Source organism: Phalangium opilio, unplaced genomic scaffold, assembly GCF_054372755.1.
Source record: "Phalangium opilio isolate 3A_F unplaced genomic scaffold, DU_Popi_V2 ptg000079l_1, whole genome shotgun sequence".
Taxonomy (NCBI): domain Eukaryota; kingdom Metazoa; phylum Arthropoda; class Arachnida; order Opiliones; family Phalangiidae; genus Phalangium; species Phalangium opilio.
The window spans coordinates 6,847,705-6,863,003 of record NW_028324187.1 but is presented as its reverse complement, the minus strand read 5'-3'; the positions used below and the strand labels follow the sequence as shown (position 1 = coordinate 6,863,003).

The window sequence follows — 15,299 nt, the reverse complement described above, 5'->3', positions numbered from 1 at the left end:
ATGGATGTCCAAATGATGTTAATGAGAGAGAGAGCTCTGACCTCTATCCCGTTATTGAGGTGTTGCTGGAGGTGTCTTTGGACGTGCTGGTGGGACACCACTGTTCCATTGGCCTTAGTGGCGTCCAGCAAAACTCTAAGGGAAGCGATTGCGTGCAGTTGGGAGGCCTTTTCGTCCAGCTTCCCTTCGTGCAAAGGGTCGATGGTGTGGATCATTAACTGGAGGAGACCGTGGCGGAACTTACTACCGGCGTGAAGAATTGGGGTGCTCATTCTACGGCGAGCAAGCTGCAAATAATCAAAGTACAAACGAATAAAACCGCGTCAACTTAAACTCGCTACCTTGGAGACTCTCGCCCACTCGAATAATCCTTGGGTAATATTAATTTTAATACATTTAAACCTAACTTGGAAAAAATAACCAAAACTGGTTGGGCCACTATGTCTTTTGTAAACGTCACAAAAGCGCGTTCAGTCTCACGTACCGAAGAGACAGGTTTTTCTTCTCTACGCGCCAAATAACTTTGAAATTTTGAAACGTCAAATAAATAAAAACCAAGTATATAACTACGCTTCATTGCTTTGTCGCTCTAAACTACCAGCCACGAATTATCTCTAAAGGAATCAGCAAAGGGAATACTACGATTAATTCATTCCAAGGTAGCTCTGATGAAATGAATATGTTATAGTAAAATGAAACGGCTGTCGGTTTTGAGCAGCTTGGCGCGCTCACGTGCGGCATGAGTTGGTCGGTGCTTCCAACGCGAGTGACTTTGTTTCTGTTGATAAGCTTCTTGACTAGTTTTTCGATTCTTTCGTTGAACTTCATGAAGGTGACGTAGGCGGCGTAACAGGTGAGCAGGACGAGAGCCTCGTACCAGTAGATGATGCTGTCGCTGAAGCATAGAATGAGGGTGATCAAAGAGACAGAGTAGAAGGATACGTCGCGAAAGAGCGGCCACCATGTCAATTCCAGGACGGTCTTACTGAAGATGGCGCACATGGAAATGACGAATAGGATGTTGAAAACGGCCGAACCCACAATTGTCCCTGCGTACCAACGAGTTTAGTAAACCTACGAGCGAAGATACCTTTTGATAAAAGGGTGAACTTACCAATGCCTACGTCGTCGTTGGAGATAAATACGCCGATCACGGAGGTAAAGAGCTCCGGAGCCGATCCCCCGGCAGCCATGAATGTGGCGCCAGCGACGTCTTCGGATATGCCAGTAAATTCGGCGATGACGTCTAAGGAAGGGACGAAGAATTCGTCGCAAACGATTGCCAAGGCGACGAACATGTAAACCATGCCCAGGACGTGGAACACCACCGCGCCTTGCTTGAGCTGCTCATCGTCAAATAGATCTTTGGGGAATTGACCACTATTAGTACCGTTAGTGTTGTTCACGGGTGGCCCGACTGAGAGCAAGCGACGGAAAACGGACGTCTCCTCCGACGAGGACACGAGACCTGAACAAAACAAAATGGGTTTTCTCATCTAAGATAGATCTTACTTAATTCCTGGTACTAGCGGACAATTGAGGCAACTCACCGGAATCCATTTGAAGGCGGAAGTAGTCAAGTTGTTGTTTTTGTCGCGTTGCGTCTAGGTGCAAGGAAGAAGAAATCGCGGAAGGTAAACGCGGACAACCTCCCAACAGGCTGAAACTGTTGAGTACGGCGTAAAACAGAACCAATAGCATTCCGACAACGAAGACCACAACGGGATGACGCCATCTTTTCTTTCTTGGTGGTCTTTTCCTGATCAATTCGGACCCGTTACCCGCTTGGGAACCGCCTATCAATAATTGTCCCGATCGCGGCCTGAACAGGGAATCGCTGACGTATTTTTTGACCAAGCGGAAACGCCTGGAGATAGAAGCGACCCATTGTCCGATCGCGCCGTTTTCCGCGAAGACCGGATTACTTCCGGAATAACTATGACGGCGACGGTGTTGGCAAGAACAGAGGCACGCGGCTCCCAAGGCATCGCCTTGTAACAATAGAGTCCCGAGTCGTTGGTCGTACGAAAAGTCTGTCCCGTGATGTTGATTCGTCGATCTTCTATCGCGTCTGTGGTGCGCGTGAAGATCTGTCGTCTGATCGTGCTGGTGGTGGAGTAATTCTTTTTCTTCCTTCTGAAATTGATTTTAATTAAAAATCCGTGACTGACACTACAATCGTAGACTTATTGGTTGTTATTGTTGACTTATGTTTGTAATAATTACCATGATAGTGTGTTTTGTTGCGTATTACGAAGAGATGTGCCTATAATCCCGAAGGGACGTCTTGTAAATGTTTGAGGAGGAAACCGACGTTTATAAATATTTACAATATGTTGTTTTTAATGGAAGAACTTGGTATGTGGTCATCTTGTTACGGCCTCCGCTATCTCTTTTATTGGTTTCGATTCAATTGTCCGAAACATTAAGAGCGATTGCGCTTGCGTTAATCCAGGTTTAAAGAAGAATTAGTGAAGAAATTTTCTGAATTCTTCCTTTGTATTATCTGAAATTTAGAATGGTAACATTAAAAAGCGCCATATAATCTCTAAGTTTGTGGCATGCTGACGTTTAAGAAACGCCCTGTATCTATAACAAAATCCCGAAATCTCTAACTAAATCAGAAACTTTCTGAAAGAATTCCATAAATCTCTGACTAAATCAGGAACTTTGTGAAAAAAATTCTATAAAAATCTGACTAAATCAGGAACTTTCTGAAAAAAATTCTATAAATCTCTGACTAAATCAGGAACTTTCTGAAAAAATTCTATAAATCTCTGACTAAATCAGAAACTTTCTGAAACAATTCTTTAAATCTCTGACTAAATCAGGAAATTTCTGAAAAAATTCTTTAAATCTCTGACTAAATCAGGAAATTTCGGAAAAAATTCTTTAAATCTCTGACTAAATCAGGAAATTTCGGAAAAAATTCTTTAAATCTCTGACTAAATCAGGAAATTTCTGAAACAATTCTATAAATCTCTGACTAAATCAGGAACTTTCTGAAAAAATTCTATAAATCTCTGTCTAAATCACTAAACTTTCTGAAAAAATCTCTTTAAATTGCTGACTACATCAGGAATGTTTTAAAATAATCTCTATATCACGAAATCGCGTACTCGTTTTTCATTAATATCGAACCCCTCAATCTTATAGATAATTCGAAACTTTTTATCTCAAAAATCTGAAAATATACGTTGGTATATCTTAATCAGCTAGTTAATAATCGATCCGGGAAAGATTTTTATCTATAACAATCTCCGATAGGCAATACCGTTTTCTGATTGCTTGCCAGTAATTCCGAATTTCGAACGAATTTCTGATTGGTTGTTGGAATCAATAATCGGCATGCACCTATTCAAATAAAACCCTTTTGTTCCATGGCGATTGTAAGTGGATATTCTTCGGATGAGAACAAGTTATTGGAAGCATCGATTTTTCATAATAGACTTAAGCTATGTACTACCGTAATTGACCATAAGTTCATAAGATATGTTCCTTCCATAAGTTTGTCACTGGTAACTTAGAAACTGGAGCTTGTCATGAAATGACTGAAGTAGATCATAGATTCGAGGTAAAGCGACATACGCCTGGTAACTGGGGCGCTGTCAAAGGCTTAGTAATGCAGACTAAATAGAACCTAGATAGAAGTCCTTATAGATTCGAGGTAAAGCGACATACGCCTGGTGACTGGGGCGCTGTCAAAGGCTTAGTAATTCAGACTAAATAGGAACTAGATGAACTTGGTCCTGCAAAATTAACCACCACCGAGTGTAGGACTTCAATTCACGTCGCTTGTCGTTCACTCGAACTAGTTATCTCGAGCTGTAACTTTAAGTCTCTCAGTAGCATTACGAAGTATAGTTAGTGTCATACTTATGGAAGGAACATACCTTATAAACTTATGATTGACCCAAATTGAAACTGAAACCTAAATATCATTTATAAATTTTAGAAATCACTCATTAATTAAATAATTGAGACAGAAATCAATTGAGAACCGTGTGTTATATTAAAACCGTCTATTTAACAAAATATATAAGCACTTTTCTCTCTCCATAGTCTTTCTTCAGAGATCGCGTGTCCACTCCAATATAATTCCTTTTTAAATATATAAGTTGGTCAAGGCACCGCTATTTTTCTGACCCAGAAATAGCTTGCACGGACGTTACCACCCACTATATGTCTTTTTACCAGTATATGTTTCTAACCACCGCGTCTTAGAACCCCCCGAATGTCTTTTAACGCCCAACATTCACTTCGTTTTTTCGAGCTACTAAAGATGGCTACTACGCCAACACATTGCTACTTGACGCCAATGGTTTGGGATCTCTTTGAAATTTTATTATAGAGTATGCTCCAAATAAGGGTTGTAGAACCGAACTACTATGTGAAATCATTTTGGAGTAGAGAATGTAACTTCTGTGATATTTTCTCCTGAAGAGACAAGTTACGAGCGTTGGAGTGATTTATGGATATCCCCTTATTGCAATGCCTTTCAGTTAATTCTTACTTAAACCAGGGATAGATTAATTTTAGAAGTAGGAATGGAGAACAGAGTAATGTGGGCGCGCGTCAAAGTCCCGAACCCCCTTAAATTTAGTCTGGTAACTTGGCCATAGTTTGCAGGGACGTTATTATTATATGAGTAGACGACCAACCAATGAATTCATGGTTATAATGACGTCAGAATTATGAAGCGTGACGTAAGGCACTCAAACCCCGCCTAGAAAACCCAAATAGAAATTAACATGGAAAATATGTAGGACACAATGATTTCTGTTTGCAGGGATAGATTTAATTTTAGAAGTATAGGAATGGAGAACAGAGTATTCTATGCGATCGTCAAAGTCCCGGACCCCTTCCACGGGACGGGGGGGTATGAAAGAAGAGGCGGGTCATAGCGACAGAGGTAAAAAGGAATTACGTCACTATTCTTCACCGTCCCCGTCAGCAACGTCATCAAAACGTAGTTTAAGTGAGCCAATAAGATAATTTAAACTTTTCGTACGTCTTGGAGGGAGGGGCTTTGAGTCGGACTAAAGTAAATACTAACCGTTAGACTCTATTCCTACTTCTAAAATTAAATCTATCCCTGCTTAAACTTAAGGGGCCATTTAAACATTTTCTTCGAGGATCCCTGGATATTGTTGGCCCTATTTTTACTTCCCCATATCAGCTTTTCCTCTTTCCTTTTGGCATAACGAAATGAGAAGAACCACGAAAGGGAGATCTAGAGAATTCTATTTCCTTTCAGGATAGACAGTAAAATATTACTCCTCCCCCCCCCCCTCGAGATCTCCAGTCACAAGAAATGGACAAAGACGAAGAAGAAAATGGTCGGTGGTCGTTTCTCGAAAGAATGTTAAAACTTCCCCGAGTCTCTTCTTTCATTCATTCTTTCTTTCTTTCTTAAACTTCCAATGACCTTATTTTAAGTCTAAACATAGGTTTATGAGCTATGTTCCTTCATAAGTATAACACTACCTATACTTCGTAATGCTTACTGAGAGACTTACAGCTCGAGATAACTAGTTCGAGTGAACGACAAGCGAGAATTGAATGGCTACACTAGGTAATTAATTTTGCAGGACTTAAATCTTCATACCTATTTAGTCTGTATTGCTAAGCCTTTGACAGCGCCCCAGTCACCAGGCATATGTCGCTTTACCTCGAATCTATAACCTACTTCAATCACTTCATGACAAGCTCCAGTTTGTAACCAGTGACAAACTTATGGTGAACATATCTTACGAACTTATATTCAAAGGCATGATCATAAGATTATAAATTCTGTCTTTCCATAAGTTTCCACTAGATAGAGGTCTATTCGTATTTTTATCTTACTATCTGTTACCCCCAATTTAAATTTAGAGAACTTAGAACATCGTGATCTCCACGTCATCCATAATTCTTATTGAAAGTATCGATTATTTATTTTTATATCGAAAGATAAGTTCATGTAATCAATTCATTTCCGAAGATATATTGAACTTAGAATGTAAAGAAGGTTGTGCTATATTTCATGAACCACTTCATTTGGAACCGTTATGGGGCGTTCAGACCGTGATCCACACTTATCGGTTCTATACACCGGTTAGTATGATTAGTCGCAGTGAACCATCTCGTCCCTTCCTTACTCCCATATTAATTCGCTTTGTTCGTGCCAGGTCGTTACGATCGAAGTATCCCAAAGATTGGTTCGAAAAGAACGTATTCCAGATTTCCTGGCAGATTTATGACGTAGGGTGAATCGTTCAATATAGACGCGAAGCTCCTAAATCATTATTAACATGCAGGCTAAAGCTATCTATGTATAAAATGATCTATTCTAATGTTATATTTTTCCATGATAATCATAAACTTGTTTATTTTTGGTTATTTATTTTTGTCCAAGAGACGCGCTGTTACTAGAATTACTTTCTATGGGACCAGAAATCCATAAGCTAATAGCAGGGACAGATTTAATTTTAGAAGTAGGAATGGAGAACGGCGGTTAGTATTTACTTCAGTCCGACTCATAAACCACCCAGTATAGAGCCCCTCCCTCCAACACGTAACGACAATTTTAAATTATCTTATTGGCTCATTTAAACTACGTTTTGATGACGTTGCTAACGGGGACGGCGAAAAGTACCTAATTCCTTTTTACCTCTGTCGCTATGACCCGCCTCTTCATTCCGTCCCCTCCGTCCCGTGGAAGGGGGTCCGGAACTTTTACTCGCGTCCAGATTACTCTGTTCTCCATTCCTACTTCTGAAATTAAATCTATCCCTGATAAAAGCAATCATTGTGTCCTACATATTTTCCATGTTAACTTCTATTTGGGTTTTGTGGGCGTGGTTTGAATGTCTTACGTCACTCTTCGTAATTCTGACGTCATTATAACCATGAGTTCATTGGCTGGTCGTCTACTCATATAAGAGTAAAGTCCCTGGATACTATGGCCAAGTTACCAGACTAAATTTATTCATTACATTTGAAACATTGCGAAAATCCGTTCTTTAAATAAGCTTCAACAATCTTCGCAAATAAAACTTGAGTTATAACTTCGCTAAATTACAAAAAAGTAATAAAAACGGATATCCTTTAAGCTATATTAAAAATAACTTTCGTTACTTCAACGTTATGCTGACAAACGCGGTTTAATTACTTTTGAACAAGTATACTAATGCTTAATCTTGGGTTGCTTAAAATATCAAATAAGTTGCATTTATGAAACTGTGCTTTTTCATTCGATGTTCGTTTGTTCAAGGGATGCATTGGTTTAGTAGGGGTGTGCGAGTAGTTGTTTCTGACTTCTGTTCGAAGGGTTATTGATTTCTGTTCAGAATTCATTGACGAAGTTGTTTAAGAGATAGTTCTTTGAGATGCAAAAGAAACATTCACTTGGAAGTTAAGCTGTACATCATGTACATGTGATATTTTGCCCGAGTACAATTACGTATTTATGCTCGGGCGAAAGATGCACGCTACATCCTAAGTTCTAAGACTTTGCAAAACATGAGATACCTAAATCGATTCGAATAATATGACAGTTACTACGTTGCACAGCCCTAACTTTTCGGTTTCCGCGCGTTTCCTGTCGAGAATGGATAAGGAGAAATGGGGATTGTAGAGTCGCGCGGGTCTTTCAATTACGGCTATCAGTTGGAGCTCAAAAGCTGCAACCCAGAGATTATTATAATAATGCTGCTCTAATCTCCACGCCTCTGGACATAAATCCGCGTAGCGAGTGCGTTGATTTAAAGGGAGCTAGAATTGGTGTCTCCAGAGAGATTTTGGAAAGCAGCGAGTATGTTTTAGTTGACCTCGTGCTTGGAGAGGTATTTCGGTATAGAAAAGTTGTAAAACGCCATTGAAGCGAGAAAGAAAGATTGGACTAAAAGCACAAGTAAATAAAAACATCTAATAAGTTTAACAACTATAAATTAGGCCATGTTGTTCTTGTATCCTTTCTTAAGCCTAAATAGATCTTTTTGAGAAGTGGGTAGTCTGGTGTGTTGAACACCGTGTTGTCATAAGACGCAACATTGATGATATTAGGATTTACAACAAGGACATAAATTAAGGTATGACTTCAACTATACAAACCATCCGAATTATGTGCAGGACTGGAAAGGTTTAAGTATTCTCTATTGTCTTTGTATCCACATACCGCTCTATCTTAACCCTATTTCTTAAGCAGACCATACTGCCCCCCTAGACCTTTTTTCGCAATCATATTGTGTCCTCTGCTTAACTTATTGAGAAGGGTATAATTATTTACTTGTGTGTAAGAATTCCCTAAGCTCAAGTTTTCGAAATTCATCTCCATAATAGAATCATCCTTGTTAGGGTTAGGGGAAAGGATGTAGATGGGAGATGAGGATGAAATGAGGATGGAAGAGGAGGGGAATGAGGAGGGTCCGAGCTGTAAAGATAGGACAGGAGAGAAGCCGGGGGGAGGGAGGAAGGGGGAGAGCAAACTATTAATAACATCCTAATGGGTGTCTGCTACCGACTTTCCCAAAATTTTCCACCAAGTTTTATAAAAATATAAAAGCGTTTACGGCGTAGTAAACTCATACCTTTTATTTCTTTAGAAGTTTACAATGTGAAGTAAGTTTTAAATCCATTAGTTTATCAGAGGAAGCAAGTTTAAACGAAATTTCACCGCCATAGGTGTGCAATCGTTGGATTTTATTAGAAACGAATCTCAGAGTGCCACCTTTCCATGGCGCATTTTACGTCATATTTGAATATTATCGAAAATACCTTCTAATTCTTGTTATTCGAATCATAAACGGGCATTCAAGTGTGTACAACACATGCATGTTTCCCCAAAATTCTCTGATTTTATTGGTTCGCTTAAGCATGATGCGTAGACAAAGTTCTTTATAATAGCCAATGAAAATTCAACTTCCTGTTTTCGTTTATCCATTAACTCATGAGTACATTTGCCTCTTACAAGCTTCAACTAGGCCTAATTTTGTTTTTAATCTATAGCAAGGAATATCATGCAATTTAGAATGGCAAAGTTCAAAGTTCATCATTATAGGCCTACTTTGTTTTTGTCTGTTTATAACGCTTCGACCGTTACTACTTTTCCGGAAGTTAGTGTAGATTATGAAGTAAACACGATTAGTAAAGTCTGCCATAAGTATGACACGAGAAAAACGTGCGTGTTTTACGGACGACCCCTGAAATTTAAATAAGAAATTGACAGTGATTGCTCATTTAATTAAGGGGACATACATAAAACACGAATTCAATCATTCATAACGCGTAAACGATGTCTGCCTTGAGTAACAAAATGTAATATTATAGGCTACATTTTCTACTCAAAAATTTAAACACCCTGTATATGTATTACGATAAATTTAACCTTCGTTAACCTGCGCGTTAACGACTATCTACTTTGCTTAAGCCTTCTTTAGTCTTTCCTTAGAATAATTCAGAAATTGGGGGCGTTAAAATTGGGACACTTTAGGATAATTTATACGTCATGTGGCAAATTGACCGTCGTGGCCTTCGACTCCCTCAAAATCGATCCCTGATTTTTTATTCCCGCGCAATTTTTCCTCGCTGTATTTACATTTTATCCGATAACGAGGGTCTTTTTAAGAGCGGGCACGGAGACGTATCTGGTTACGTCACTACGTTATAAAAACATCCTACCGGATTATTAACACTACCCCAAAATTTTGCAGTGCTTTGCGGTTTGGTACGGGTTCAAATTTTCAATAAACAAATTTAAGTCTATCTAAGATTACCGCAAAAACATTTTTTTTATTATAAAAAGAAGGAAAAAAACCCACCCATGACGTCAGCACTGTCAAAAATACGGGTCAAGTTTCGGAGTTTTTGAGCGCATTTTGTCATAAACTTTATTTTAAATAGAGTCACTTTTCCATTATTATATTTAGCTACGGGTGTTGATCTATTTGGTCTATTGAACATTAGTCTAATTTAGTATAAAAACCCTGAGAAATGTTTATGGAAAAATAGTGCGGAAATTAAATTAATTAAAATAGCTTTCAACACATTTGTTAACCTCAAAAATAATCCATTAAGAATTCCGCGAAGCTCGCACTCATTATAAAGCGTTGGAAAATAATGAAACGAACAGCAATTTTATCGGAGCTGGTTTTGCAGAAAAGATGGCTGAGAGCTCATGTTACTTATACGTTCGACCGTATTTACTAATCACGTGACATTGTGAAAGCACGCGCAATTTTAAAAACAAAGGTTTAAATAATATTTTAAGCATTTGATATTTTTATTTAATAAAAGAGCGCGAAATTTTAAAAGCCAACTTCCAGGGGTAAAACTTATAATGCATTTCCTATGAGCCCCTGTAAAACATTTACCCGCAATACACTGGTGTACGATATTTATTTATAATTCGTATCTTTCTTAATTCTGAACCGATTTAGTCGTTTTTGGGATCAAATTGAATCTAAAATTACGCTCTAAATTTATTGGCAAAACACGTGATATTACAAAATTGTTAAAACGGGCGAAATTTCAAAATTCAAAACAAGGCTTAATAATTTTTCAGAATTTCCATGGTCACGTTTAACATTGGCACCGCATTTGGTAGCTAATATAAGATTACATTGCGTGACGTGGTACACCTCTGAAGGATTATAAAGAGCCAACAATCTCATCTCTTTTCCTGGCTAACGTACAGTCTAAACTTAGTTTCCCCGCGATTTTTGGGTTAATGTTCAGGCGATCGATAAACGTAGCGTATATAGCGAATTAGATTTTTAACAGAGGTATGTGTGAACCCTACCAGAAGTTCATAACTCGATGTACTTATCTCAAACGCCGTGCATAGTAGAGATGCGCAGGTAATTTACCTTACGCATTTAAAATAACCAGTATTACAGTGGAAAATTACTAATTCTAAGTTCCAAAGGGCACATTTTTCTTATCCCTCATGAAACAACCCTGGTTTTCTTATCCCTTATGAAATATCCCTGGTTTCCCCATGCAATAATGGTAACTTTTCGGCTTGGGAGCGTTAAATGGCGCAACCAGAGGGCGCGGTAGCTTTCCACGAAGTAATTTAAGCAAGTCCGCTATTTGTACGAGCCTCTGGTGGCTCCTTTTAACCACTTCACGTGATGCACACCGGACATAGCGAGAAACCACGAGCACGTTTTGACTTTACTTTTAACAACCTAAGCTTTGAAAAGAATAATTGTCGCTTCTTTAATTAGGGAAAATAAAGGAATTATTATTTCGTCGTATTGTTCTTGTATCTTAAATTTTTGTATTTCAAGGCACGCTTTTCAAAATAACAATAGCAAACCTCTTAAAGATAATTGGCTGCTAAGTTGTGACATCTTTAAAAATATGGTGGCTAGCCCTTAAATACGTGAACGTCTCAATGATAACACAAATCTTATAACTGAAACCGTTTTATGTAGAAAGCTCAAATTTGGAAGGGAAGTTACTATTTTGAAACCGTGTCCATCTTTGAAAATGGAGTCCTTGAAATATCGTTTTTACTACAATACGAGTTTTCTGGTTAGCCTTGCAATTCAGGTTTCCCTTATCCCTTAAGGTTTATTATATTATTTTGGTAATACCATAATTTTTCCCTTGGCAAAGCTAGCGTGACCTGGTTCAGGCAACGAAGGGTAACTCGGTTAGTTCGTTGCTATCATATATATCCATTTATCCTGGCATTTATTTAAGCACTACTAGGCTAGGCCTAAATGTATATGAAGAACTCCAGAGTGTTGCTAGTATAACTTGGTAAAACTGTCTTATGCGAAACAAATTTCCCATATAATTCTACAACAACGTTGTCTGGAATCTGGATAATCTCAAGGTACCTTAATACCATTTTTCAAAGAATAACAATCTAGACGACTATTCCTTTAAGACTTGGCCTACTATTCCCGCCATCTTCTTCCCCCCCCCCATTTCATGATGATGACGTCACGGTGACTCGCGCCACCGAGCATCGATTGGGTGCTCTCAAGCTTAAAGAAGAAAGTGTTTAGGAAGCGGCTTGCCTTCTGTAGGGTATACTGTACGATCCTGAGAAAGCGCCGCGCCTCTAATGGTCTATTATCGATGGAACTTGCCTTAGCGCAGCCTGACTCTTTGCAGTTATAACATTTCTTTTTAAGAAGAAGTGATTTTTTTCCTACTCTTCTTCGACCTATTTTATTATTAGGGCTTTTGCGAAAAACCCTGAAATCAGTGTTACTAGATAGTATGGTAGGTTAGGTTTGTTAGAAAGCTCTCGCGCCTTAACGGAAACAAAGGTTATCAACACATGCTAGCGCGAACTATTTAAATCGAGAAACTATGAAACTATGATCGTCAATGGTCGCTAGATATCATTATTGATTATTTCTTTCTATTCTTTTGTATTTATTGCCTTTGATTATCTTTATTCCGCGTTTATTCTGTAGTTATGAAGGTCAAAGGTTTTAGTCCAAGGAAATTATATACACATGGCTAAACCTAAGCCTAGGCCTAGTTTGAACGGAAATGGATAATGATAAGGTGACACAAACCATCTAGGCCATCGTGAGAATTTCTAAAGCGACTTTCTAGATATAAAGAACTATTAGAAACATCTTTTTTGGTATAAATAAATAATACAGGAACGGGGTATTGCACAAAAGGGTAATTGTAGGACAGTGAGACTGTTCTATGGGTAATCAGTTTTGAGTTGTACATGTTCTATGACGTTTTTACCACTACAAGTTATGATTGGATCCCCTTAAATTTTAGTAAGAAACTGAAAGACATAATGATTTCTAATTTAATTATGGGGCATCACTAAAACACTGTAATGTTTATAGCTTTTAAGCTTGGATCAAAATGTCATGTAAGTTACATTTTTGACTCAAAATCGTTTAATATTAGGGTTCCTACTTAAGACCATGGAGCAATATTTAAGGATACTTTTTTGAAATGCAATAAACTTTTAAACAAAATTTATACAACGAAAAAGCGAAATAGAAGTAATTTATGATATACTGTCGTTTTTATAGCCAGTTTTTCAAAGAATAATGTCCCAGACATATACTACCCGTATCAGTACTGGTATTGAATAACCGGAGTCAACCTCGTGGTACCTTATTGTTAAATATAACAATAGGGAAGTCAGTATCGTGAGTTATAAGGCCAGTGTATCCGTATAGTGCCAGTGCGGTAGTCATTTATAGCTAATTTTATCGCTCAGGGTCAGACTATGGTCATTTTGAAAGCTTAACACGATTTCCACCGGTTCCGGCGGTCAGTTCCTGACCTAACCCCTTCTACCCCACGCTCGTTTTCTAAGTACTTTTATTGTCCATTGTTATTTATTTAAATCAATTAATGTACAGTCGAAGTAGTTACTTGATTAAAAAGGTTTGGTAACACCCTATATTATTATAAGTTTATCTCCTCAAAAAATCCATCTGGATACGTTGAGAAAACGGATAAGAAATGATTCTTAGTAGCTATATGTATTCCAGTCTAGTTTTATGGACCGTTCCATTTTTCTGGAAGAGGGGTGGTGGGCCAAAGTTTAAAAATACTAAAAAAATAAACCTAAAATAGTTGACGTTTTATGCAAAGATCATCTTCTTAATAAACGGTAAAAAATAATATCAGATTAAATTTTTAATATTTTTTAGTTCATTTGAGAGTACGCTTTTGACAAATACAGTCGCGAATCAGTACGGGTCCGGGACTCAATTGTGGTACTGTATTGTTAAGTATCCCAACAGGGAAGTCAGGTCGGCAACGTGAGCAAAGACCTGTGTATAAATACTGCGGCAGTAGGTTATCGCTAACTTCGTCGGCTCAGGGTCAGACTATGGTCATTTCGAAAGCTTAGCACGACTTCCATTTAGTTCCGGTCACTTCCGGACGAACCCTCATTTTGTAAGTACTTTCTTACACTTCCAGTGTTATTCATTCGGAGCAAGGTATACAATCTTACCTATAGTTGCCTTTAAATGGTTTGAGAACATATAGTTGAAAGGCAAACAATAAACACGTTTGTACCATTGATTCCAGCTCATTATATGTAGAACTATGATTGATGTATTAGATAAGTTACTGACGCCCAGTCCTGTCGGAGGCTACTTAAGTGTACTAGCTAGTTCACGGGACAAAAGGCGACTTGGAAGAGACAAGTCTTGTTTGCTTTCAGACAATATCTATATCCTTATTAGCATAAGTTTGTAAGATATGTTCCTTAAGTATGACACTACCCATACTTCGTAATGACAGAGACTTACAGCTCGAACTAGTTCAAGAACGACAAGCGAGAATTGAATGGCTACACTCGGTTTAGTAGTCCATCTTCCTATTTAGTCAGTACTAAGCCTTTGACAGCGCCTCACCAGGCGTCGCTTTACCTCGAATCTATGACCTACGTCACTTCATGACAAACCAGGAAAGTAACCAGTCACAAACTTATGGAACATGCTTATAAACTTATGGAACATGCTTATGAACTTATGATATAAGTATAAGTTCTGACTAACTAATTAGTAATCAACGTCCAGCAAAACCCAGGGGCAACGCCGGGTGCCTTTGATGCTGTTGCTGGGTAGTCGAAATGAAATGGTCCTAACCCTTTAAAAACTGAAGAAGACGCGGCCCTTACATCGATTTTAGTATGTCCCTCTCGTCGTTTGCTAGATTTTCAGCTCTTAAACCCACTCTATTTTTTGTTGAGTCTCTATTTTCCCCAAAAAAAGAAATAGTGAAAACCATACGTGGAAAAAGCATAAAAAAGATAAAAAAAATTGCATCTTTTTTTTGCAACCACGGAATACAGTCCCTTACTGTCTTCTAAGTATGACGCTCATCCTTATTCTTCATTTTGCGAATAGCTAAGTACTCCTTTTTATTTGCATTCAAAGAGAAAATATACAGACTAGTTACAACGGGACACCTGAAACTAAAAAGCTAGGACTATTTTGAAAGGCATATATGATATAACTCCGGTTTTACAGGGTAATACATCAGGGTGGGAAATAAGGATTTTTTTTAAACTGGACATTAATTGGGCCGGCGACCCCTCTGGCCTGTAATAAATAAACTGGTCCATGACCACTGACCAGGGCGCGTCGTCTGCTAAATTGAAGAAGTGGATAATTACAATATATAAGCTAATGTCTGGACTCTGGAAACCCTTGAATTTTCTTAGTGGTCCTGTGGACCACTGACCCCCCTCCGATTTAAGTTTTAAACTGGTCCAGGCAATTTTTAAACTGGTCATTTGCCCTGTGCCACCGCCTTATTTCCCACGTTGATGATAGTTCAAATCAGTTTGGTTCAGTTCT

At 38.3% G+C, this 15,299-nt stretch overlaps 1 protein-coding gene across 3 annotated transcripts in view; it reads right to left on the bottom strand.

Annotated features, from left to right (window-relative positions):
- Positions 1 to 15,299, bottom strand: part of Nckx30C (solute carrier family 24 member Nckx30C) — a 31,518-nt gene that overhangs the window by 9,938 nt on the left and 6,281 nt on the right. For all 3 annotated transcript variants that reach the window (XM_089846100.1, XM_089846102.1, XM_089846101.1), the window contains exons 2-6: positions 2,227 to 2,506; positions 1,551 to 2,136; positions 1,115 to 1,468; positions 733 to 1,049; positions 42 to 287 (exon numbers count right to left, since the gene is read on the bottom strand). In XM_089846100.1, the coding sequence (XP_089702226.1) occupies positions 42 to 287; positions 733 to 1,049; positions 1,115 to 1,468; positions 1,551 to 2,136; positions 2,227 to 2,229 (1,506 nt within the window). In that variant the 5' untranslated portion in view covers positions 2,230 to 2,506. The remainder of the gene's footprint in view (positions 1 to 41; positions 288 to 732; positions 1,050 to 1,114; positions 1,469 to 1,550; positions 2,137 to 2,226; positions 2,507 to 15,299) is intronic.